The sequence below is a fragment of the Toxorhynchites rutilus genome, chromosome 1, assembly GCF_029784135.1.
Source record: "Toxorhynchites rutilus septentrionalis strain SRP chromosome 1, ASM2978413v1, whole genome shotgun sequence".
Classification (NCBI taxonomy): Eukaryota; Metazoa; Arthropoda; class Insecta; order Diptera; family Culicidae; genus Toxorhynchites; species Toxorhynchites rutilus.
The window spans coordinates 164170208-164193672 of NC_073744.1; the positions used below are offsets into that span (position 1 = coordinate 164170208).

Genomic DNA, 23465 nt, shown 5'->3' on the forward strand with positions numbered 1-23465 from the left:
TATTTTGTTCCTTTTTGAGATATTTATTTTTGCCATATTTGTGTTCATTCAAACGAATATACCGATTTGTCTCCAAGTTTATTTTAAACCTTTTTTGAGATGAAACAGGTGCTAGTTTTTTATAAGACTTTTGTGAAACTGAGCTTTTCTGAATAATACATTCTGGCAAATATATATCGAGAATTTGTGTTTTTAGAGAAAATGCTTTATTTATCATCTAAATTTCTATTAGGTTGGGGAAGAAGAAATTATTCCTAGTGAGTATTTTGGTTTGGTTGTAAAAAATAAATAATGTATTGTAAGTGTATTCGAATGGTTTCATTTTTTTATGAAGATCAAACGAATATGAGGGAATGGAATTCATGACATACAGAGGAATGGAGCGCTGTAGACGATGACCGTCAATAACAATAAAAAACAAACCATTAATTTTCTTATTTCAAAGCATTTCTTTTACGTAACTGACACGTTTGATGTAAAGTGTTATTATGTTATTAGAGTTTGAAGAGGAAAAAGTGAAAAATGAAATGAATAAAATCAATATTAATTTCGTTCAGTTGCCGTCTCGTTGATGCAAAAAATAAGTAAAAAAACTTTTTAAGTTAAACGGTTTAATTGTGATTAAACATAATAATGTACTAAAAGCTAGAAAATAATTAGGCAAGTAGCAGTTAGCAGTTATCACACCTCTCCTTCATTAGTCTAGGGCATTGATAAAACTAAAATAAAATCGTGGGACATATTAGGCTGTCAAAAAAGTCCTGCGGTATTTTTTTTGAATTTTCATTTGTTCAGAAAATTAGTTACAATCATCTGTTTTAAGTCAAATATGCGCCGTTTTGTTCGATGACTTGTTCCCTACGAGATGCCAACTGCATAATACCCCTGTTATGGAAGCTCGCTTCCTTATTGGCAAAAAACTCGGAATGCCAATTTTCACAGGCCTCTTTTGTGGCTAACTTCTGACTACCTAGCTCGTTCGCCATGGACAAAAACAGGTGGTAGTCACTTGGTGCAAGGTCCGGACTATACAGCGGATGCAAAAGAACCTCCCATCCGAGCTCCCGGAGCTTCTGGCGCGTCACCAAAGAAGTGTGTGGCCTGGCGTTGTCCTGATGGAAGACAATGCGGCCACTGTTTATCAAAGATGGCCTCTTCTTCATGAGTGCTACCTTCAAGCGGTCCAGTTGTTGGCAGTACAGGTCCGAATTGAGCGTTTGGCCATAGGGAAGCAGCTCATAATAGATTATTCCTTGACAATCCCACCAAACACACAGCAGAACTTTCCTGGCCGTTAATGAGGGCTTGGCCACCGTCTGAGCCGCTTCAGCGGGCTTCGACCACGACCGTTTGCGCTTCACGTTGTCGTAAGTGACCCACTTTTCATCGCCAGTCACCATCCGCTTCAGAAACGGGTCGATTTTGTTGCGATTCAGCAGCGATTCACATGCGTCGATACGGTCAAAGATGTTTTTTTGCGTCAACGTGTGTGGCACCCATACATCGAGCTTCTTTGTGAATCCAAGCTTCTTCGAATGGTTAATAACGGTTTGATGACTTATCCCCAGCTCTTGGTCGATGCTACGGCTGCTACTATGCCGGTCTTTCTCGGCTAATTCAGCGATTTTGTCGCAATTTTCGACGACAGGCCTTCCGGAGCGTGGCGCATCTTCGACGACCTCTACACCAGAACGAAAACGTTGAAACTATCGTTGTGCGGTGGAAATGGAAACTGTATCGGGTCCATAAACTGCACAAATTATATTGGCAGCTAGAGATGCATGTTTGCCTTTGTCATAGTAGTACTGTAAAATATGTCGGATTTTCTCTTTATTTTGCTCCATATTTGCGACGTTATAACTCACGAACGACTTTACCAAACAAAACACTGTCAAGGACTATATTATAGCGCGCAAAAATACCTTTCCAACAAGATATAGTATGACTCGATACAATGAATACAACTAGAACTACGCGCTTACAACGGCAACTCGCGGAAATTCCGCAGGACTTTTTTGACAGCCTAATATGATGAAGTCGCTAATTGTGGATAATGAAAATCCAACGTGCCCCACGATTTTATTTTAGTCTTATCAATGCCCTAGACTAATGAAGGAGATATGTGATAACTGCTAATTGCTACTTGCCTAATTATTTTCTAACTTTAAGTACATTATTATGTTTAATCACAATTAAACCGTTTCACTTAAAAAGTTTTTTTTACTTATTTTATTTTCTAGTTTTTAGTACATAATCTGTTTCATTAGGATATTTCTCTACAATAAAACCATTGTACGGTATTCTATCAGTTAAACAATTTCATTTGATACCGATATTGAGTGGATTGCAGAAAATAGTGTAGTGTGTTCTCCTAGTGAAGTTCGTTCGTTTGATACACATATCTAAACCAACCTTTTTTTTTTGAGATGATATGGAATCAGCTTTTTTATATAATATATTTTAAAATATATTTTATATTTTATAGTTTTAAAATGACAGCAGAGATAAAGGTGTTTTATAAATTCGGTCAGTTCAAATTTCTATTAATATGAGGCAACACTACCGACATACAAACATACATACAAACAGTTCAAGCAAAATAAAACCATTTAATAAAGTAATTTGCTATTTTGTGATTGCGGCCATCTTCGATTTGGATTTTTCATGATCTATTGTGATCTACTATTCAAGCCCTTTCATTTGATACCCATATTAGTCGGGTTTTGAGAAAATCTGTAGCCCGCCATTTGGTAGTATTTTGATGGATTTGCATATTTCATAAATAACCGTGTTCAACTAGTCAAGCCCTTTCATTTGATACCCATATTGATGGAGTTTTAGAAAACCCATATCGGTAAGGTTTTGAGAAAATATGTGATCCGTCATTTATTAGCGGCCGCCATCTTGGATTTTCAAGATCATGAAATACGCTGTTTTATAATGACTACAGAGGTAAAGGTGTGTTCCAAATTTCAGATCAATCGATCAACAGAAAAGGGAGTCAAATTTCTATTAATGTGGGTCAGCGCTACAAACATACAAACATGCAAACAGATTACAGGGCAAGCTAAATAAAACCGTTTGAATATGACCGCCTACCGTTTTCTGAATTGACGGCCAAATTGACTGTTGGGTCCCACTCATAAATTGAAAAACCAAAGATACGACAAAAACTACATTGGAGAAAATATACCCTCCAATTTTGTAGCACATTATTTTATCGTTGCCATTCAATCGAGGAGTATTCAAATCAGTTTTCTGAATTTGAAAGACAGACATATTGCTTCCCTTATTCACGGATTCTACAGGCAAACCTTTTTTTGTGCGGGGGATAGGGACCGCACTAAAAAAGTCGCCTAAAAAAAATCGTGCAAAACTTCACCAGTAGCTTTAAAAAATCGTGTTCGGTACACATTTTGAAAAAAAAAAACTTTTTTTGTGCGGTAGATAGGGATCGCATAAAAAAGTTTCCCCCAAGAAAATAACTCAAATCCTCGCCATTCACCGTTCAATTTCCTTTTGTTTCCCTGCTTTGCGATGGGACACTTTGCCTTTTCGGTTGCGCGTGGCTGTTTTGTGCTTTTAGTAGCATGTCGAAACGTGTTGCTGTTAGAAATCATGTCATGCAAAAACTTAGAAAAACTTAGAGCATTTGATGAGAGGAGGGGAATGATTTCAGAAGTGGATAATTGAGACGCAAATATGCTTTTCTCGCACTGAAATGCATGTAAACCATCGAAAAAAACAAAATGGACGATAACTTCGTCAAATATGCTTCTTTTCATACACCGCACCAAAAAAATCGCACAAAAAAAACCGCACAAAAACAGGTTTTACTGTATTTATTACGCTTCATCGAACTGCAGAACTCAACCATCATATGAACATTGAATTGTTTTGCTCAGCTGAGGCGAATATGGCGATTTGATTGCGAATATAGCGATTCGATCGAAATAGATTTTTGCCTTCTGAAATCCGTTTCAAATTTAATAGTTCTATGCAAATGTGTCTAGATGAAAAACAAATGTCGAAATAATTCATTCGTATTTGAGGAGTAATTTACTCTCTATCGGAATAACAGCAATTTTAAATTGTCAACATTGAAATTATGACTCGATGTTATTTTAATATTCAGAGACATAGTTCTGGCACTAACTTTACTATTTTTCTATATTTTTTACTAACATTTCTGCCAAAATTTTATCCATAATATACAAGCATTATCAGACACAACTTTCGTTCAAAAATTTTACCCACTTGCACAAAATATGTTACTCTGTTACATAGAACCAATTTCCTTCCCAAGAGAACCAAGAGTAATCAATTTTCTTTTATATTTTTCGTTTTCAAAAAATGTGTTTCTTCCAAATCCGTTGCCATTTTGACAGAAATGGAACATTATCACAACTCGATTGAACTTGGGGCGAACGAACTTGAGTGGAATATCCGAGGCAGTAACATTATCGGTTTGCTCAGGGCGGACCGTTTTGTCTCAAATTCCGACCACTTAATTTTTAAATGTAAATTTACTGAACTTTAATGTTGTAAATAATTGAATAATAAAAACTCTGACATTTTTTGTGGTATAGGTTTCATTTTAAGATCATCTACAGGTGTCGATACTGCCTATAACTTATAATACTAAGCGTTTGCAAAAAAGTGACTGTCAAAACCAGCGATAAAATGTCTGCGTTAGCAAATTCAGAATTTGAATCAATTTTAAAATCCATTTTTTTTTTTGGAAGTATAGTATTTTTCCAAAGAAGAATAGCTAATTGGCTTTAATGTGATATATCGAATCTCTGAATCGGTTTAGTAGCTCAAAAGTTATTATTTGTTTCAAAAAATTTCATTTTTGCTGTTCGGTATGTAAGACAAACAAATGTTTAGTTTTTCACCATGAATATGTATTTGTAGATCAACTTTTTGGTGAACAAATGAAAAAAAAACTATTGTTTCCAAAAACTACATTAATTTCGCGAAAAAGTACCATTTTGAGTAATGAGACGCTGTTTAATGGCCAACAAAGCTTAAGTGTTCGGAATTTGAGACAAAACGGTGTTTTGTCGACAAACCTTAATAATAATGTTTATACGAGGTGATTTTCGCTTTTGACATTCAATCGATTACATCCAGCAACGCGTGGGACCGAATACGTGTAATGTTTTAATGAAACTCATTGAAAAGTTATTTTTTGTTTGAATGTCAAGAAAATGCATTGCATTTTAGCAGTAGCAAAAGCTGTGTCGGCGTTGCCCATGATATCATCTCGCAAGTGAATTTACCCTTCCTCACCTAACACCTAAAAAATCAGCGCACTCTCTTGTTTGTTTCGTCTCTTGTAACCACATACTAATAAATTAATAAATGAATAAGTGATGATTTAGCACTTAGCTGTAACAGAGCCGGATTTCTTCGTGTACATTTTTTCATCGGTAAACGATAATGTTGTAAATTACGCAGTTGCCATTTAGTCGTAAGAGTATCTCTATCTTATCGAGAAACATGTTGTTAATTACACAATGTCGCCTTTTACGACGTAAGAGTATTCCTATTGTTCGAATGTTCACAGTTTGACCGTTTACAGCGAGACAGTTGTTATGATCATTCCATTGTTGTATTATTAATAGTACCAATCACCAATTACAGCAGGAGATAAGTGATGATGTTCATAATGAATGGAGTACCTGCGGTAGGATATTCGTTCTGTTTGAAAAATGAGTGGCGGATGAATTTTTCATTTGGATATTGTATATACAAAAATACTAAAATCGTGAAATGAAAAGTAAAAATTCATTTATTGGTACCCCAGTGGTATCTCCACTTTTTTTTCAAAAATTCATATCTTTTGAACCACTAGACTGATTCATATGCTCGACATATCAAATTGAATCCAATAAGCTCGTTTTTTTTAGAAAAATATTACACTAGCAATAAATTTGAATTATTGATTTTTTTTAACTGTTTACATGACTTTGGACTATTGGGCGCCATATTTTTCTATACTTTATCTTGAAAGCTGGATTTTTTTACATATCCAAAAATAAGAGAGGCTTTTTATTTCGTGATTGGGTTATGATTTGGTTCGAAAAAAAACAATTTTCCACCACAAAAATTCATAACTTTTGAACCACTGGACAGATTCAGATGATCGACATATTGAAGCTTATGGATTAGTTTTCTATGAAAAAATATAACATTTGCGAAGAATTCAGATTTTAGTATTTTGTAATTATTGATTGTGTTAGTTTTCCATAGTTTTCGCGATTAAACATAGAGGGCGCTATATATTTTTTATATTTTTCTTAAAAAACTGAGGTTTTTGACATAATATATCCAAACATCAAATAGGTCTTTTTCCTCTTTTTTGAGTTATGATTTTTCAAAAGTTAAAATGTTTTCAGTCTTCGTTCAATATTACTGTGCCACTAGACTAGATCTACGCGACTAGCAGACAATCTTTTCTCAAGTGTGATATTTAGACTAGCTTATTGGCTTTAATTTAATATGTTGATCATCCGAATCGGTTCAGTAGATTGAAAGTTATGAATTTTTGAAAGAAGTCAAAAACGCCTCTCTCATTTTTGATATGTAATGTAAAAAAACCTCAGCTTTCAAGAAAAAATATAAAAAATATGGCTCTTTCTAGTCCAAAGCCATGTAAACAGTAGAAATAAACCAATACAATTAATAATTGCAAAAAAAATGTTTTGCAAGTGTAATATTTTTCCGAAAAGACTAATTGGTTTTAATTTGATATCAAAAGTTATAAATTTATGAAAACAGCAATTTTTGGGAAAGAGTGGATCTTCTCTGTTTTTTCGGGCCACCCTAAAATGGAAATGAACACACTAATAAAAAAATACGGATCTCAAGCGTAGAAGAAAAAAGAGTTGCAGACCGAAAGAAAGAGGAAGAAAGAGAGAGAGAGAGTGGGAGACCGAGAGAAAGAATGAAAGCGAGAGAATGAAAAAGAAAGAGAAAGAGAGAAAAATAAAAAACGAGAAAATGTCAGAAAAAGAGAAATAAACAGTGAAGATAATGTGAGAGAAAGAGAGAGAAGAAAAAAATATTGAGAAAACGAGCGAGAGAGAGAAAGAGAAAAAGAAATGGAGAAAGAAAAAGAGGGATAGAGGAAAGAAAGAGAAGGGAAGGAGAGATAGAAGAGAGTAAAGTAAAGAGTAAAGTAGAAAAAGAGAAATTGAGAAGAGAATACAGAATGAAAGAGAAAAAGACAAAAAGAGAAAGAAAGAAAGAAAGTGAGAAAGCTAATCAGAGAGAGAAAGAGAAAGTGAACCAGAGAGAGAGAAAGCGAGCGAGCGAGAGAGAGAGTGGAAAGCGATCAAACGAGAGCAAGCGAGAGGAAGACCCAGGAGAGAGTGGGGATAGAGATAGAGCGGTATGTCTTTCATATCTCAATCAGTGAAAGAACAAGAGAGAGTAGTGAGAAAAAGAGAAGGAAAGAGGGAGAAAGAGAGAGAATAAATGCGTATTGAATTAAAACATGAAATCTTGGCTTGAACATCATAAAAATACCAAACAAAACAGAACCGAAACAGATAATACAAACCATAGGCAAATAGATTTTCAGGCAGATACTGCGGTACCCATTTTGTTTTGTTTTGAATCTTTCACAAGACGTTTCACCGAAGGAGAGAGACTAGGGTAAACGAGAGAAAGAGAGAGAGAAGACAAGGAGAGAGAGATGGAGAAAGAAGACAAAGAGAGAGAGAGAGAAGACAAAGAGAGAATTATGGAGAAGATAATGTGAGAGAGAGAGAAGACAAAAAGAGAACTATGGAGAAGATAATATGAGAGCAAGAGAGAGAGGAAGTGGGAAAGCTAAAGAAAAATAAAGTGAGAGAGTGGGTAAGCTAGAGAGAAAGAGAGATAGGGAGAGATCGAGCGAAAGAAACAAAGAAAAAAAGAAAAAGAAAGAGAAGGAGAGAGAAGAGAGAAGAAAGGAAAAGAGAAAGAGAGAGAAAGAAAGTGAACAAGAAAGGGAAAGCGAACGAGAGCCAGAAAGTGAACGAGAGAGAGAGAGAGAGAGAAAGAGAGGAAATAATAGGGATAAGAAAAGAAATAGAGAAAGAGAGAAAGCTGCTTTCGTAATTTCTTGACGTTTCCAATTTTTTCTAATGTTTGAGCTGAATTCTGATGGTAATTCATTGCGTTCGAGTTTTTTTTCGATTCCTCTCTTAAAATGAATACCAAACCTTCGACTCGGGACACTATTCAAAGCAACAATTCAACATAAAAACAGTTTTTGATAATATATGTTCCAGTCTTTTTTCTTCAATAGGTAATCATTTTTGCATACATTTCACTGATGAATGATTTTTTTCCTCACATTTTTAATAGAGATAATAGGGAATCTATTTCAATCAATTTTCTAATATTTAAAAATGTGTATATTTTTACATTCATTATGTTTATAATTCCTAAATTTAATTTAAAAGCTTCGAAATAAGAGTATTAAGAACAATAAATAACAAAAATGATAACTATATTCAAAAAAATGAAGAAAAATGAAAATCTGAGAACAACACTCACATAGAATATGAAATTCATGATAAATATAGTGGAAGACGAAAATAGAAATAAAATTTGTGTGATTTTTAAAACAATAAAAAGAAAAAAATGAAGAGAAGGTAATCTTGAAACTTGATTTTTTTTCTAAATTAGTAAGTCTCACATTTGAGCTAAATAAAAGTCATCAACAGTTAAAAATAAATTTACTCGAGATCCAAAATAAACATAATGAGCAGAATAACAGCATCAACAAAACATAAAAAGTTGAAAACTAAAATCATGACTTTATTGAAAACAAATTGAAAACTAGGAATTCAATCATTAAAAAAAAGAAAATAATGAATGTGAATCAAACATATATTTACGGAATGAAATCGTGAATAATAAAATAAAGGGAATTGTGGATCAATAGTTCTACGATGAAACGAAAACTAAAAAAAAAATGGAATCAACAATCGAAACCATTTTGGAATCCTAATCCGTCTAATAGAATAATCAAAAAATTAGATTCCATTATCCACGATACTTCCACGTTTTGTATATTATCTGATAACAATCCTTGTTGCGGGATTCAAGAGCTGTGATCGGTATCCACTCTGTGAGGATTTCAATTGGATATTTCTCGATGTACGCTTACCAGTGCTAGAAGATTTATTGCGTTACTAGATTTGCAGTAGTTCAATTGAAATGTTCGTAAGAATAAAAACACATAATTTTCCAAACAGGGAAGATCAATAAGAAATTGTTTTGAACAGAACATAAATGGAACAAAAATAAAGAAAAAATTTAAACGATAAATTGAAAAAATAACAGTAAGTCTATGAAAATCAAGAACAAAAATCTAAAATTGTAAAAAGAAGTATATATAACTTTAAAAAATCAAAAATAAAATATTAACTAATTTTTAATGAATCGCGCATTAAAACACAAAAAGTACCAACAAAATATTTAAAAAAAAAAATAATAATTGATAAAAATTGTTCTCGACGAAGTTGTGGTAAATCATAAAGTCGATCACGTTCATTTCGAACCCAAAAGATGGATAGAGAATAGAAATTGATTAAAATGGACACAGAAAACATAAATTAAAAAATTTTCTAGGAGGAAAAATTGGGAAACACTTGGATACATTCGAAAGAAGAAAGAATACTATTACGGAAAAATAATGTAAACTCTAAAAATGAAAAAAAATAACAAAAAGGATGATAGTCTTGATTCCTTAACTCCTTAACTTCTTTAACTTCCTAAACTCCAAAAAATACTCATACCCAAATAAAGTGATATGAAATAAAGATACAAAATGACATAACACAAGACACTTTAAAAGCAAAATTTAAAAACGTTTGGGTTAATAGAGAATACATAAAATTTATAAAAAAAAAACAATCTAGAAAGCCAGTAATTCTTCGACTAAAAATATTAATAATGGAAAAATTGCAATAAATTCGGTAACAATAAATAAATTGACCGAATAAACAAAATATTATTGTAGATATATTGTTTTTGCTCTTCAGGATACAAACAAGACGCATTATTCGGCATTGAAACCTCAACTTATACAATATGACGCAAATAAACAATCTTTTGCCAAACTTTGAGTTTGAGTTTGCGAACGAAAATAAGAAAACTTAAAGTGTTATGCATTAATGAGAACACAAGAATTACAAATTTTATTACGTTATTTTAAAACATCAAACTTCAATACCAGCAAAAAAAAGACTCAAATAAATAAACCTGAAAACAATTTGGAAGCGAAAAATTCACTGGGGTATGACAATGAATTGATGTTACATTTTGGATAAACATGGGAATCATAATTCAAAAGTATTGTATGTATAAATTGCTAAAAACTAAGCGCACATATCTTCCCGCAGGTCCTGGAGGAACGCATCTACCACATCAACTATTCACCGGAAGCACCGGAACCGTACTACCAGCCAACGGGGAAGGAGCTTCAGCCCCGTCCCGTGGGGGAGGAAAACGGAGTAATCGTGTTCAACTACAATCCAACCAGTGCTGTTCACTATGTAAGTCTTGCGTCAATCTCGCCCCTTTTTTAATCCATAGTGTTGTTGTTGTTGTTATGAGTGATGTTGCTCTCGAATGGATGGATCGCGGAGTTCAGCAACCCTCCAGAGTTTTGCCTTCTCTTTCTTGTGTCTCTCTAATGCGCCTCCGTCCTGCGTCTACCTCCCCGCTACTACTAACCTGAGTCATTTCAAGTGGAAGTCAAGTGTGTCCGTGTGTACGCTGTGTTATGAGCAACTCTCTAAAAGTGATCTTTCTTTTAACACTCGAATATACCCACACTCTTGCAATCATGAAACTAACACATGCATACCACCAAATCACAAATAAAAAAACACTCCAGGAAGCCATTTCCCGTCAGTGCTACGCTGCTAACGATTCCTCGCCGCAAGACTTGATCCTGGAGTGTGTGCGATTTTTGTATCGTGAAGCGGGTAATGATGATGATGCGGATGCAGATGAAGCCTCTACTAACGATTCCCTGCTGCAAGAGCTAGTCCTAGAATGCGTACGATTTTTGTACCACGAGCCAGGCGATGATAATGAAGCAAATGATGACGAGGATGATAATTGCGATTGCGATTGCGATTACGATGATAATAACGCGGAAGAGTATGAGGTAGAATCGGTTGATAGTAATCCCTTTCCATTTGGGCAGGATTGTTACCATGACCGGTCTTTCGCCAGTCCTCTACTAGATCTGCATGATGACTCGCTGTTTCATTACTACGGATATAGCGATAAAGAAGATGACGATGGGTCTAGTAGCACTAGCAGTAGTGATAGCGATGACGGTGGCATTTTGAAATATGGTCCAAGCGAGTACGATTCGCCTTTGACCGGCGAAGAAATGAACAAAGAAGAGGAGATCTTCACACGGGAACAATTGAAACAGATGACTCTGGAAGTCACTTGTGAATCCATCGTGAAGGATACTGAGGACGATGAGGAAGATGACGTAGATAGCTCCTCCAATTCGGCAAGTCCAGTCCTAAAGAGTTGTCCAACGATGCCGATCGCCGCGACAGAGCCTGTTCGTGATGGGCCTATCCACCCAATTCTTGGCAGCGGTAGTTCTCAAAATTTCTACGCTAGCGAACCGGAGACCGACAACGATTCGGAAGGCGAGCAGAGCAAGCACGAGATCGAAACGGCACCAACACTTCTTCATCTTTCACCCAATATCTACTCCACAACCACAAACAACACCAACAATCTCAACCCCACCGACACAATGTCTTCAACCGATGGTTCACCAACTCGTACCGTTCCTGTTCCTGTTCCCCAGTTTAGTCGTTCGACGGTGGGGGGATCGAAGCCGCAACCAACGGCCCATCCGAACCCCTTCGAGGTGGACGATTTGATCTTCGAGTCGCGCTTCGAGAGCGGCAACCTCGGCCGGGCGATCAAGATCACGCCCACGTACTACGAGTTGTACCTGCGGCCCGACATGTACACCAACCGGCACACGCAGTGGTTCTACTTCCGGGTGAAGAACACCAAGGCGAAGGTGATCTACAGGTGAGTGTAGGACTCATGATTTTCTTCTGGCGGTAGTAATATTTTTCGAGTTATCTGTACACGTGAACCTTACTGCACATTAGACCCATTCCGGTAAACTACAGAAAATTGTGGATGCAGGGATTCGAATATGATGACGCAGATTTTTACATCCTTTCACGATAGATCGAACTAGCGGAAGCAGGACGTCATGCTACAGATGAATGTCGGAGAGACATTAAATTTATTCAGAGATATTCAAACGATATGCATGAAACGAATGTTTAAAAAAAGTCTACAAATTACTCGTGAAACCCAAAAAATCAGGGATTTGTAACTACAGATTCCCGGTTTTCAACAAAAATAATAATTTGTACTTTGTTAACACTCAGTTTTGGCTCCCCTACTGAAGACAAGACGTGTATTTATGAGTACGACACGAAATCTTGTCGATATCAGGCGAATGAATGAGGGTTTTCCAATGCCGAAAAAGATATTACTTTTAGGTTAAATGAAGGTTAAGTTCTCAATTTTATGAATTACTAGCGTATTGTTCATCTCGAGAAATTGCCAATGAATTCAGAAAACAAGAATTCTTAAATTTATTTGGAAAATTTAAAAATTTAAAAAAAATGGAATTTATGAGCTTCAGAAACTGAGAATGTCAAACCTTTTTTATTTAAAATTCCGAATTTAAAAATTTTCGAATTTCCAAATCTATTTCTTTTTTCAAAATTCCAAAATTCGAAATTTTTTATATTCCAAATTCTCAAATATCCAAATTTTTCAAATTTATGAATTGCCGCGTTTTTTAAATTAACAAATTTCTCAATCAATAAATTTTTAGATTAACGATATGAAATTTTGTTAATTTCCGAATTTGAGAAGTGAAGAATTTGAGTATTCGAAAAGTTGGAAAGTTGAGAGTTTGGGAATTTGAGTAGAAAAAAAGGGAGTTTGTGAGAGGTCAATAATTATTTAATTTGAGAATTTTAAAAAATGATGATTTGAAAACTTGTTAATTTGAGAATTTGAGAGTTTGAGAAGTTGAGAGTTAATTGAGAGTTAAAGAATTAAAGAATTAGAGAATTTTAGAATATGAGAAAATAGAAATTTAAAAATTTAAAATTTCGCTAATTTAAGAATTGGGAAATTAAAGAATTTGAGAATTATTTTGGAATTTGAGAGCTAAAGAAATTATTTGACAATTACTTGAGAATTTGAGAATTTTTGAATTAGGGAATTTGAGAATTTATTTTAGTATTTGAGAATTCGAAAATTCATTAATTTGAGAAAATGAGAATCCAAGAAATAAAAAATTTGATAGTTGTTTGAGAGTTTTTGAATTGGGGAATTTGAGAATTAAAAAAAATGAGAGCTTGAGAATTTGAGAGCTCAAAAAAAAAGATTTTGAGAATTAGAGAATAAGAGAATTAGAAAACTGGGAAATTTGAGGATTATTTCAGGATTTGAGAATTCAGAGATTATTTTATTTGAGAAATTGATAATTTGAGGATTTGAAAATTCATTGATTTGAGAAATTAAGAATTTAAGAATTTTTGAATTTTAGATTTGATTGGAGGATTTGAGAATTTGGTAATGATATAATTTGAGAATTTAAGTAATTGATAATTCAAAAAACAAAAATTGAGAATTAAAGAATTTGATAATTATTTGAGAATTTGAAAATTTAAAAAAAAACGAGAGCTTGAGAATTTTAAAATTTGAGAATAAGCGAATTAGAGCATTGGGAAATTTGGAATTTTTCAGAATGTGAGGATTTGAGAACTTGAGAATTTGAGAATTCGAAAGTTATTCATGTTGAGAATTTGAGAAATTGTAAATTTCATAACTATCCGAGAAATTGAAAATTGAAGAATTCGATAATTTGAGAAATTGAGAATTTATAAATTTGAAAATTTGAACAATTTGAGAATTTAAAAAAAAAATTCAAATTTTGAAAACTTTGGAATTTGAAAATTTGATTAATTGAGAATTTTCAAAAATGAAGAACTGGAACATGAGAATTTGAGAAATAATGAAATTGGAAGATTTTTCAGATTATTTCAGAGTTTAGAAAATTAGAGAATTTGAGAATTCAAAAAATTTTAAATTTGAGAATTTGAGAAATTGAGCAATTGGAGAATTCTAGATACAGGTCGGACTCGATTATATATAATCGCAATTTCACATTCAACGTTAATTTTCGAATCCAATACATAATCGAATCACAAAAAAGCTATTTTTCTATTAATGTTTGACATTCATACATTATTGAAAAAATTGTTTTCTTGAGATTCGATTATGTATAGGATTTGAAAATAATTGTTGAAAAAAAATGGTCGACTATATACAATCGAGTCCGACCTGTATTGGAAATTTTATAAGTATTTGAGATTTTACTTTTTATTTACTATTTTACCTCAATTTACTTATTTGAGGATTCAAAAAACTGGAGGATTTGCAAATTTGGAAATTTAAGATTTTGAGAATATGAAAATTTGGGAATTTGAGAATTGAAAAAATAGAGAATTTGAAAAAACAATAATTTGAGAATTAGGGAAATTGAGTTTTTTTTGAATTTGAGAATTCAACATAAAAAAATGGAGGGCTTGAGAATTTAAGGATTAATAGAATTTGAAAATTTATTAATTAGAGAATAAGAAAAGATTGAGAATTATTTCAAAATTTGAGAGTTTGAAAATTTGGAAATTTGAGAATTCAAAAATTATTTTTTTTTGAGAATTTGAGGATTTGAAAATTTATTGATTTTAGAAATTAAGAATTTTATAATCATTTTAGAAATTTTAAATTTCAAGAATTTGAAAATTTGATCATTTAAAAACAATGTATAATTCAAAATTTGCTTATTTGATGAATGTTTGAGAATTTGGAAATTCGATGATCTGGAAATTTGTGAACTAGGGAAGAGGGAAATTTGAAAACTAGAATTAGGGAATTTGAGAATTTAAGAATTTGAAAAGTTGGGATTTTTAGAATTTTTTAAAGAATTTGAGAATTAGGGAATTTTAAAATTTGAGTATTTGAAAATTTAGTAATTTGATAATTGAGGAATTCAAAAAATTCAAGTATTTAAGAACTTCAAAACATCAGAATTTAGAAATTTGTTGAGTTGAAAATTGAGAATTTGATAATTGGGAATTCGAAAATTTGAGAATAAGGAAATTGGAGAATTATTCATGAATTGCACTATTTCATAATTCCGGTATTCCAGAAATTCTGAATATTTAAATATACCATACAAATGAAACACAATATTCTGCATAACTCAAAAACTAATCCAGCAAATGGAGCCGAATTCGGCATGTGAAGATTCTAGGGAGCACGAAACGTTTCTATGGTAGATAGACACCATACAAATAAAGCATACATTTCTGCATAACTCAAGAACTAATCAAGCAAACGGAACCAAATTTGGCATGTGGTGGTTCAAGGGGCAAGAAACATTTCTAAGGTACTGCAACACTCCTCCCACCCCTCTAAAGGGGGGCTGCCATAGAAATGAAACATAAATTTCTGCATAACTCGAGAACTAATCAAGCAAATGGAACCAAATTTGGCGTATGGAGGTTTTAGGGAGCAATCAATATTTTCATGATGGTTTGACACTCCTTTCTCCTCTCTAAAGAGGAGGAGGGGAGGGTGCTGAACAACTCGAAAACTAACCAAACAAATGGTATTAAACTTAGCATATAGAGGTTTTAGGGATCGATAAACGTTTCTATGGTGGTTCGACACTCCTCCCTTCTCTCTAAGGGGAGGCTACCATACAAATGAAACACAAATTTCTGCATAACTCGAAAACTAATCAATCAAATGAAGCCAAATTTGGCATGTGAAGGTTTTTGAATATGAGAAATGTTTCTATGATGGCTCCTCTGAAATGGAGAGGGGGGTCCTGGGTCCCCCCTCTCCATTTCCTGTAAAAATAATACACCTACAGTCAAACCCCGATTATCAGCGAAATAGTCGGGCTAGGTAATCGCGTATAACGAAATTCTCGGATAACGCAGTACAGGACTAAAAATGAGGTACAAACGCGAAAAAAAGATATTTTAGGATAAAAACTATGTTTCATCAATACAGAAATTATTGAACTATCCATCTGTAAGGTCGTGTACATCAGTGATCAAATAATATGAAAGCCATGAACAAAACAAAACAGTGAGAAAGTCAGTGAATGGTAGACACTGACAAATTTCGGGGAGGTTTATAGCATTACTAGGGAGCTCGCCTTCGCGGATAATCGAGTTTCTACTGTATTTCAACCAAACATGACAATTGAAATAATGTGACAATACGCACTCCTATATGTTATTGCATCTATAAAAATAAAAATTGACCACCGACTGTGTTGATAAGAGCTCGAGAAAGGAATTGTCCGGTTTAGGGCTGTCTGTATTCTATCATATTTTCTGTATCAAACATTTATTCCATGTAACGGAGAAACATGTTATTTGCAAGTGGTTGAAAAATCTTGAACGAGAATTGTGTCTGAAAATAATCTGATATTATATTATAATGTAGAGTTTTGGTAGAAGTACTAGAAATGTTATAGTAAAAGGTAATTTTAAAGGGTAGATTAGAAGATAAATCAATGAACAGTTCTGCGATTGGACCTATGGACGTGCGCTTAGTAAAAAAACAACGTGAATGTGATAACGAAAAATACATTTTGGGCGGGACGAAGTTTGCCGGGTCAGCTAGTTTGAAATATAAAAAAAAACATTTTTTTGGACTGTATATAATCGAGTCCGACCTGATCATCGGTTTGGCATGGAAGGCTGTATTCATACATTATTGTAAAGGTTATCAATATAATTTTGTTAAAATTTAGTTTGCTCGTTATCAAATTCTGTCTCCATTCTTTGTGGTACGTGTAAAAATCCAATTCGTTGTTTTGATAAGGAAACTGTTTTCATAATTTTTAGTCACTCCATCATAACAAAAAAAAAACAAAGTAAAACTAACGACCACAACACACACATCGAGCGGCGCTTTTTCCCAAAAATACCACCCCAATAAAATTATGAAACTGACCGGCAGCACCAGCGGCGATTCTTTATTATAAACGATATCGATTACCCAACGAACGACGACGGATTATGAACTCCAGCCGGAGCTCGAATGACGTATTTTGTGCCGCGCTAAAAATAATCCATCCGCTCTCGATTTCAACTTTGTCGCGCACCTCTTCCGGTGTCCGGTCCTCGTCGACACGTGTGCTAATTCATTGAACGCTGTCGCTGGGGATTCTTAATTTTGCCATAAGTCGATGACACCGCGATGTCTGGGTTTGTGGCGTTTGACATACGCGATTAGAAGGAAGCATTTGACAGAGTTGTGGAATTTTCTACGGTCGATTTATTGCTCTGTCAGCGCCGCAGCATCAGAGAATTTGGCAATCGGGTGATTATAAGTCAAACATGAGACGTGGGTGGGATATTCTGTCCACCTTTACCACCATCCGAAAGGGATGATTTATGGCGTCCAGCTGATTCGTTAAAATCGTTTCAATTCGAGGAATTTTGATGCGGTTGGGAAAACATCCCTGAGGGAATCATAAAACCAACTCCCTTGACATCTGAGTGAATACAGATGGTTGCGATGCCTTAATAACACTCACCATAACTTATTTTTGACGTTTTACGACTTGAAAATATTTTTTTTCTGGTAAGCTATCAATTACCGCAAAAACCAATCTAACGGTATTGGCAATTTGCAAAATTACATCGCGGACAAAGAATCTTGAACCAGGTGCATTCTAACACGGGAGAGAGAGCGAAATCCGATGGGTAATTGACGATAACGCGAAAACTTGATTTTTTTTTTTGGCTTTCGCTCTTTCTTCACTTTCCGCGCTAGAGAAACACAATGTCAAACCAGTTGCCAGATGGTTTCAGTTGATGAGGTTCTCGGTAATTGGTTTGATACGAGCGTCAATTTTGTACACAATTTACCGGTGCGAGCGGTTTCAATTTCAACTCTTCAAATTTTATGATAAGTGGAGCGACTTTACTCAGATTTTTTTTGCTCTGCTTGCCTGTTTTTTGGCTAACCGGTAATTATGCGCACCTCTCTCTCTCTCTCTCTATCAGAACGAAGGGAGGAAGTGGGCATCATTTATCAACGAAGTGCAAAACATGGATATTAAGCGGATGCGCGTACGTGCACCTTTCGATTTTTTTTTTCGGGTTCTCGATTTCGCCACCCGAAAGCGAAACAGGCCAGAGTTGAACTTGTAATTATCTGTGGATAACACGAAAATAACGGCAGCTGATCACACCGCAGCGTTGAATAACTCTTAATGTTCGGTGAAAATAACTACGAAAACAGTCCAGTACATTCATGATGTTTTTGATGTTCATAGGATTAGTACTAAGTGTCCGTATAATTTTATTTGACATAACACCTTTCATTGTGATCGATGTCATTCCGAATCTATTTTATTTCTAATTTAATTTTTTGTCTATGCAAATCACAGAAATTGTCTCGACTCTCGTCAATTTTGTCTGGATGGCGCCTTTCAATGAATACAATTCCACGAAAAAATAAACTGGATCTAAAAAAAATCCACTTGGATATCTTGGATATTTGTTCTTTATTCAAATGTTTCTGAATCATTTTTATCGAAATACTACTTTGACCTTGAAGTTTTTTAGTGTGGAATAAAAATCTAACAAAATTTACTCGTTACGAAATTAGGAATGATTACGAATACTAATGATTGGGCCATTTGTTGATGACACACTTATCACAAAATTATATTTATATTATACTCTTCAATGATTGGAAAATATCAAATATTGTCTAAACTGAAATCCAATGTTCCGATTGGATCGGTAACTAACGTAGCGGCAATACCAATATCATTACAATCGTAGCTGAAACTTGTGCGTCATTCTATACAAGAAAAAAAAGCAACGCAATAAATAATTTGCTGCGACAAATCGTCATTTCTGATCTGCTACGACCGTTCAGTGCGAAGTTTTTTTTTTTGCTTCAGAATGCATTTTCAGAATATGCACAAAGCAGAGCAGCTTGCACCGGTATTTTTTGGTATTTTGATTTTCGAATTTTAAGAAATTCCCTCATTTTTAATATTCAAAGTTTTGAATTCTCATAGTTTCGAAATTTCCAACTTTCGGGATTCAAATTTTTGGAATTTTCCGGGAATTTTCGATTTTCAGAATTTTAAATTTTGGAAAATTGAATTTCTATTTTTCGGTATTGGATATTTGGGGTGCTCAGAATATTTAGTTCACGAAATTTTGGTTTGGAGCGAAAAATTTTAATTAAAAAAATGAATCGTGAATCGAGAATTTAGAAAACAATTAAAAATCCAAAAATAGAAAATTCAGGAAATTTTGAAAAATATACACCGATTATTAATTATTACACAAATTCAAATTTCCAAAAATCAAAAATCCCCAAAAACTTTCAATTCCAATAAATTGAAATTCGAAAAATTTGTCGAGAATGAAAGTTTCGAAAATTTTGAAAAATAGAAATATTCAAAATTCAAAAAACTTTCAAAATTCTCAAAATTTTAAAAAATTGAAATTTTCAAAATTCAAAATGTTGAAAGTACCAAAAATTGTGAAACTTGAAAATTCTGAAAACTACAAAAATAAAAATAACGAAAATTTTAATTGGAGATAATACTGAGAATTAGAAATTTCAAAAATAAGATATTCCAAAAATTCAGAGAATTGTAAATTTCGAAAATTGAAAATGCCGAAAATTCTGAAAATTTTAAATGTCGAAAACTATGAAAATCGAAAATTCTAAATATGTTTCAAAAATGAGAAACATTCTGAAATTGAAAATTCTGAAGATTAAAAAAAAAGTGCAATTCCGAAAATCAATGAAAAAAAATCCAAAAATCGAATATATCGATCATGTTTAATTCAAAAAAAATGGAATTTCAATAATTCAAAATTTCTAAAACTACAACTTTTTAAAATAAAATATCGAAAATTTTCAGTTCCGAAAATTAAAATTCTGAGTAATAAAGATTTCGAAAACAAAAAAAAATCCGATTTTCTTTTTAATTTTTAATTCCAAAAATAAAAAAATCCCAAAAAAAAAAAAAAACGAAAATTAGAAATTTTAAAAAATGGAAGTCCGAAGTAAATTCCCGAAATTGAGAGTGTCGGAAAATTCTGGAATGTGAATATTCCGAAGATCTTAATTCCAAAAACTGTCAATTAAAAAAAAAACCGTCAAAAAATTAAAAAAATTGAAATTTTAAAAATTTCGAGATTTTAAAATTCCAAGAATAGAAAATGCCGAAAATTGATGTTCATAAAAATTTAACATTCGAAAAAAACATATTGCATACATTAAATTCTTGAAAATTTTAAAAATTTTGAAAATAACCTAATTTTGAAAATTAAAAATTAACGATTCTGAAAATTCTGAAAAAAAATTTAAGCTTTTGAATTAGAGTTTTTTTTTCGATATTCGATTTTAAGACATCTTATTTTCAAAAGGTATTTTTAACCTTTAACAATTTTTGATTTTAGGAATTTTCATTCACATCGAAAATTGTTTAAAATGGTGTTGTATGGCCGCAAACCAAAAAATATAAAACTGAAAATTGAAAACATTCGAAAATTAAAAATTCCAAAAATTCTGAGAATAGAAATTGTCACAAACTAAAAATATAGCGAGCTAAAAAATCAAAACATTCAAACACTCTAAGACTTAGCAATTTGAAAAAAAAATCGAAAAAAATTAAATTCCTAAAATCGAAAATTTTGAGCTTTTTTTATTCAAAAAATTTAAATTCCAAAAATTGAAAAGTACAAAAATCGAGAACTCCGAAAACTAAAAATGGCAAACAATTGAGAATTCCACAAATATAAATTCCGAAAGTTCGGAAATTTAAAAAAAACGAAAATTTGAAATAACGTAAATACAAACTCCGAAAATCTAAAATTTCGAGAACTTTCAATTCCAAGAAAAAATCAAAAACTTAAAATTAGGATAATTAATGAAAAATCAAAAATGAAAAATAACAAAAATTAAAATATCCATAAATTCTAAATATCGAGAATGCTCAATTCCAAACATTGAAACTTCGAATATCATGAAGATCGAAAATTCCGTAAATTGATGGTAAAAATGTTGAACAAGAAAATTCTGAAAAAGTTTCAAATTCGAAGATTTTTTAGAAAATTAAAACAAATACTGAAATTTTCAACATCCGTAAAACAAAAATTCCAAAAATAAAAATGCCGAAAACTTTAAAAGTTGTAAATCCCAAAACTTTTAATTTTGAATAAATTTACAATTGCTAAAAATTCGAAATGAAAAACCGAAAATTGAAATTCCAAAAACTGAGAATTTCAAAATTCCGAAAAATGTAAATTTCCAGATTTCCGAGAATTGAGAATGCCGAAAATTCTGAAAATTGGAAGATACGAGAGCTACAAATAAAAAATACTGAAAATTTAAATTGGTAAAAAAACTGAGAATCAAAAATTCCGCAAATTGAAAATCCGAAAATTTTGAAAATTGAAAATTTCAAAAATTGAAAATGCCGGAAGTTCTGAAAATTTAAAATGTTAAAAACTACATAAATAAAAAATTCCGAATATGCGTTAGAAATGGCGAAAATTCTAAAAATTGAATATTGCAAAAATTAAAATTCCGAAGATCCGGAAAATTTTAAATTCCGAAAATTTGATTTCAAAAAAATTGGAATTTCGAAAATTAGAAATTTCTAAAACCACGAATTTTTAAATTAAAATATCGAAAATCTCGAATAAAAATTGAAAATGAAAATTTGAAATGTCAAAAACTACAAAAAAAACCGAATATGCGTTAAAAATGGCGAAAATTCTAAAAATTGAATATTGCAAAAATTAAAATTCCGAAGATCCGAAAAATTTTAAATTCCGAAAATTTAGAAAAAAAAACAAAAATTAATCATTTTTGATTTTAAAAAAATTGGAATTTCGACAATTAGAATTTTTTTAAGACCCCCAATTTTTTAAACAAAATATCAAACATCTCGAAAAAAAATACCAAAAACCGAAAAATTTAAAAATTTCCAATTCAAAAATTAGTAATACCGAAAATAAAAAAAACAAAAAACGAAGATTAAAAAATTTAAAATCGAAAGTTCGAAGTAAATTCCGAAGATTTTAATTTCAAAAACTGTAAATTCAAAACAAAATAATCAAAAAAAAATTCCGGAATTATTAAATTAAATTAAAAATTTTGAGATTTAAAAATTCCAAAAATAGGAAATGCCAAAAATTTAAAATTCATAAAAAATAATATTTTATTATGAAAAATAATTTTTTTTTAGAATTCAAAATTAATGTTTTTGAAATTCTGAAAAATGGTTAAATTCCGAAAATTGAAAATTTCGAAACATGAAAATGAATAGATTAGGAAATGATTCAATATTTCAAGTCATATCATGACATGATGTATTGTGCCAGCTTTGCAATATATGGTCGAACGTTGTCGTGTTGCATAATCAACATCAGGCTCATTATTTTTGGAGCGAGTTGTTTCGTCCGTTGAATCTGTCGGAAACAACTTGCAGAGATGCTTTTCAGCCGCATGTTGAAGATTTGGTGCCGCATATTCAGTCTTGTAAAGATATAGTGCGCATCGATTCTCTATATTGACACTCGCAGAGAATTATGAATTAGCTGTTCTTTGGATGCAGTGGGAGCTTCTCCAAGGTTCCAACAAAATTATCGTTGCATAATTTCAACGAATCATTTATTTGACAATGAGATTTCTTCTCTTTTACGATCAATTTCAAGAAACTGAACTTAAATGTGAATTCTTATGAATGCCTCCTCATCCCGGCCACCAGGTTCTCAATCATCAACCTTACGAAACCGGACAGCCTGTACAAGGAAGGGATGCGGCCACTGATGTACTCCACGCTGGACGCCGAGTACAATCACGTTGGGTGGCAGCGCTGCGGCGACAATATCGCCTACTTCCGCAACGACAGCGAGAATGGGTGAGCGCTATCGTTTGTTGAAGGAAACTCGAATTTTGAAAAAAATTTCCCCATTTTTCCGTTCACAACAGCTACAATCACAGCAATTACCACCACAGGCCGGCCGATGACGACGACGATGACTTCATCGGCAACAGCTCGTTCACGCTGTCGTTCAACATCGAGTTCAAGTACGACGAGGACACGGTCTACTTTGCCCACAGCTATCCGTACACATACTCCGACCTGCAAGACTATCTGATGTGCATCCAGCGGAATCCGGTCAAGTCCAAGTTCTGCAAGCTGCGGCTGCTGTGTCGATCGCTGGCCGGGAACAATGTGTACTATCTGACCGTGACGGCGCCGTCAACGCATGACGACGACAATCAGAAGGTGAGCAAGCTGCCGG

At 33.0% G+C, this 23465-nt stretch overlaps 2 protein-coding genes across 7 annotated transcripts in view; one reads left to right on the top strand and one right to left on the bottom strand.

The window, feature by feature from the left end:
* LOC129762894 (glutamine-dependent NAD(+) synthetase) overlaps positions 1 to 23465 on the bottom strand; it is a 163189-nt gene that overhangs the window by 111798 nt on the left and 27926 nt on the right. The gene's annotated exons all lie outside the window — the stretch shown is intronic.
* The window catches only part of LOC129762892 (cytosolic carboxypeptidase Nna1), a 114298-nt gene that overhangs the window by 63237 nt on the left and 27596 nt on the right, over positions 1 to 23465 (top strand). For 5 of the 6 annotated variants that reach the window (XM_055761483.1, XM_055761480.1, XM_055761481.1 and 2 more), the window contains exons 3-6: positions 10407 to 10559; positions 11219 to 12081; positions 22925 to 23077; positions 23149 to 23449. In XM_055761483.1, coding sequence (XP_055617458.1) covers positions 10407 to 10559; positions 11219 to 12081; positions 22925 to 23077; positions 23149 to 23449 — 1470 coding nt within the window. The remainder of the gene's footprint in view (positions 1 to 10406; positions 10560 to 11218; positions 12082 to 22924; positions 23078 to 23148; positions 23450 to 23465) is intronic. The other variant, XM_055761486.1, reaches the window with a different exon arrangement.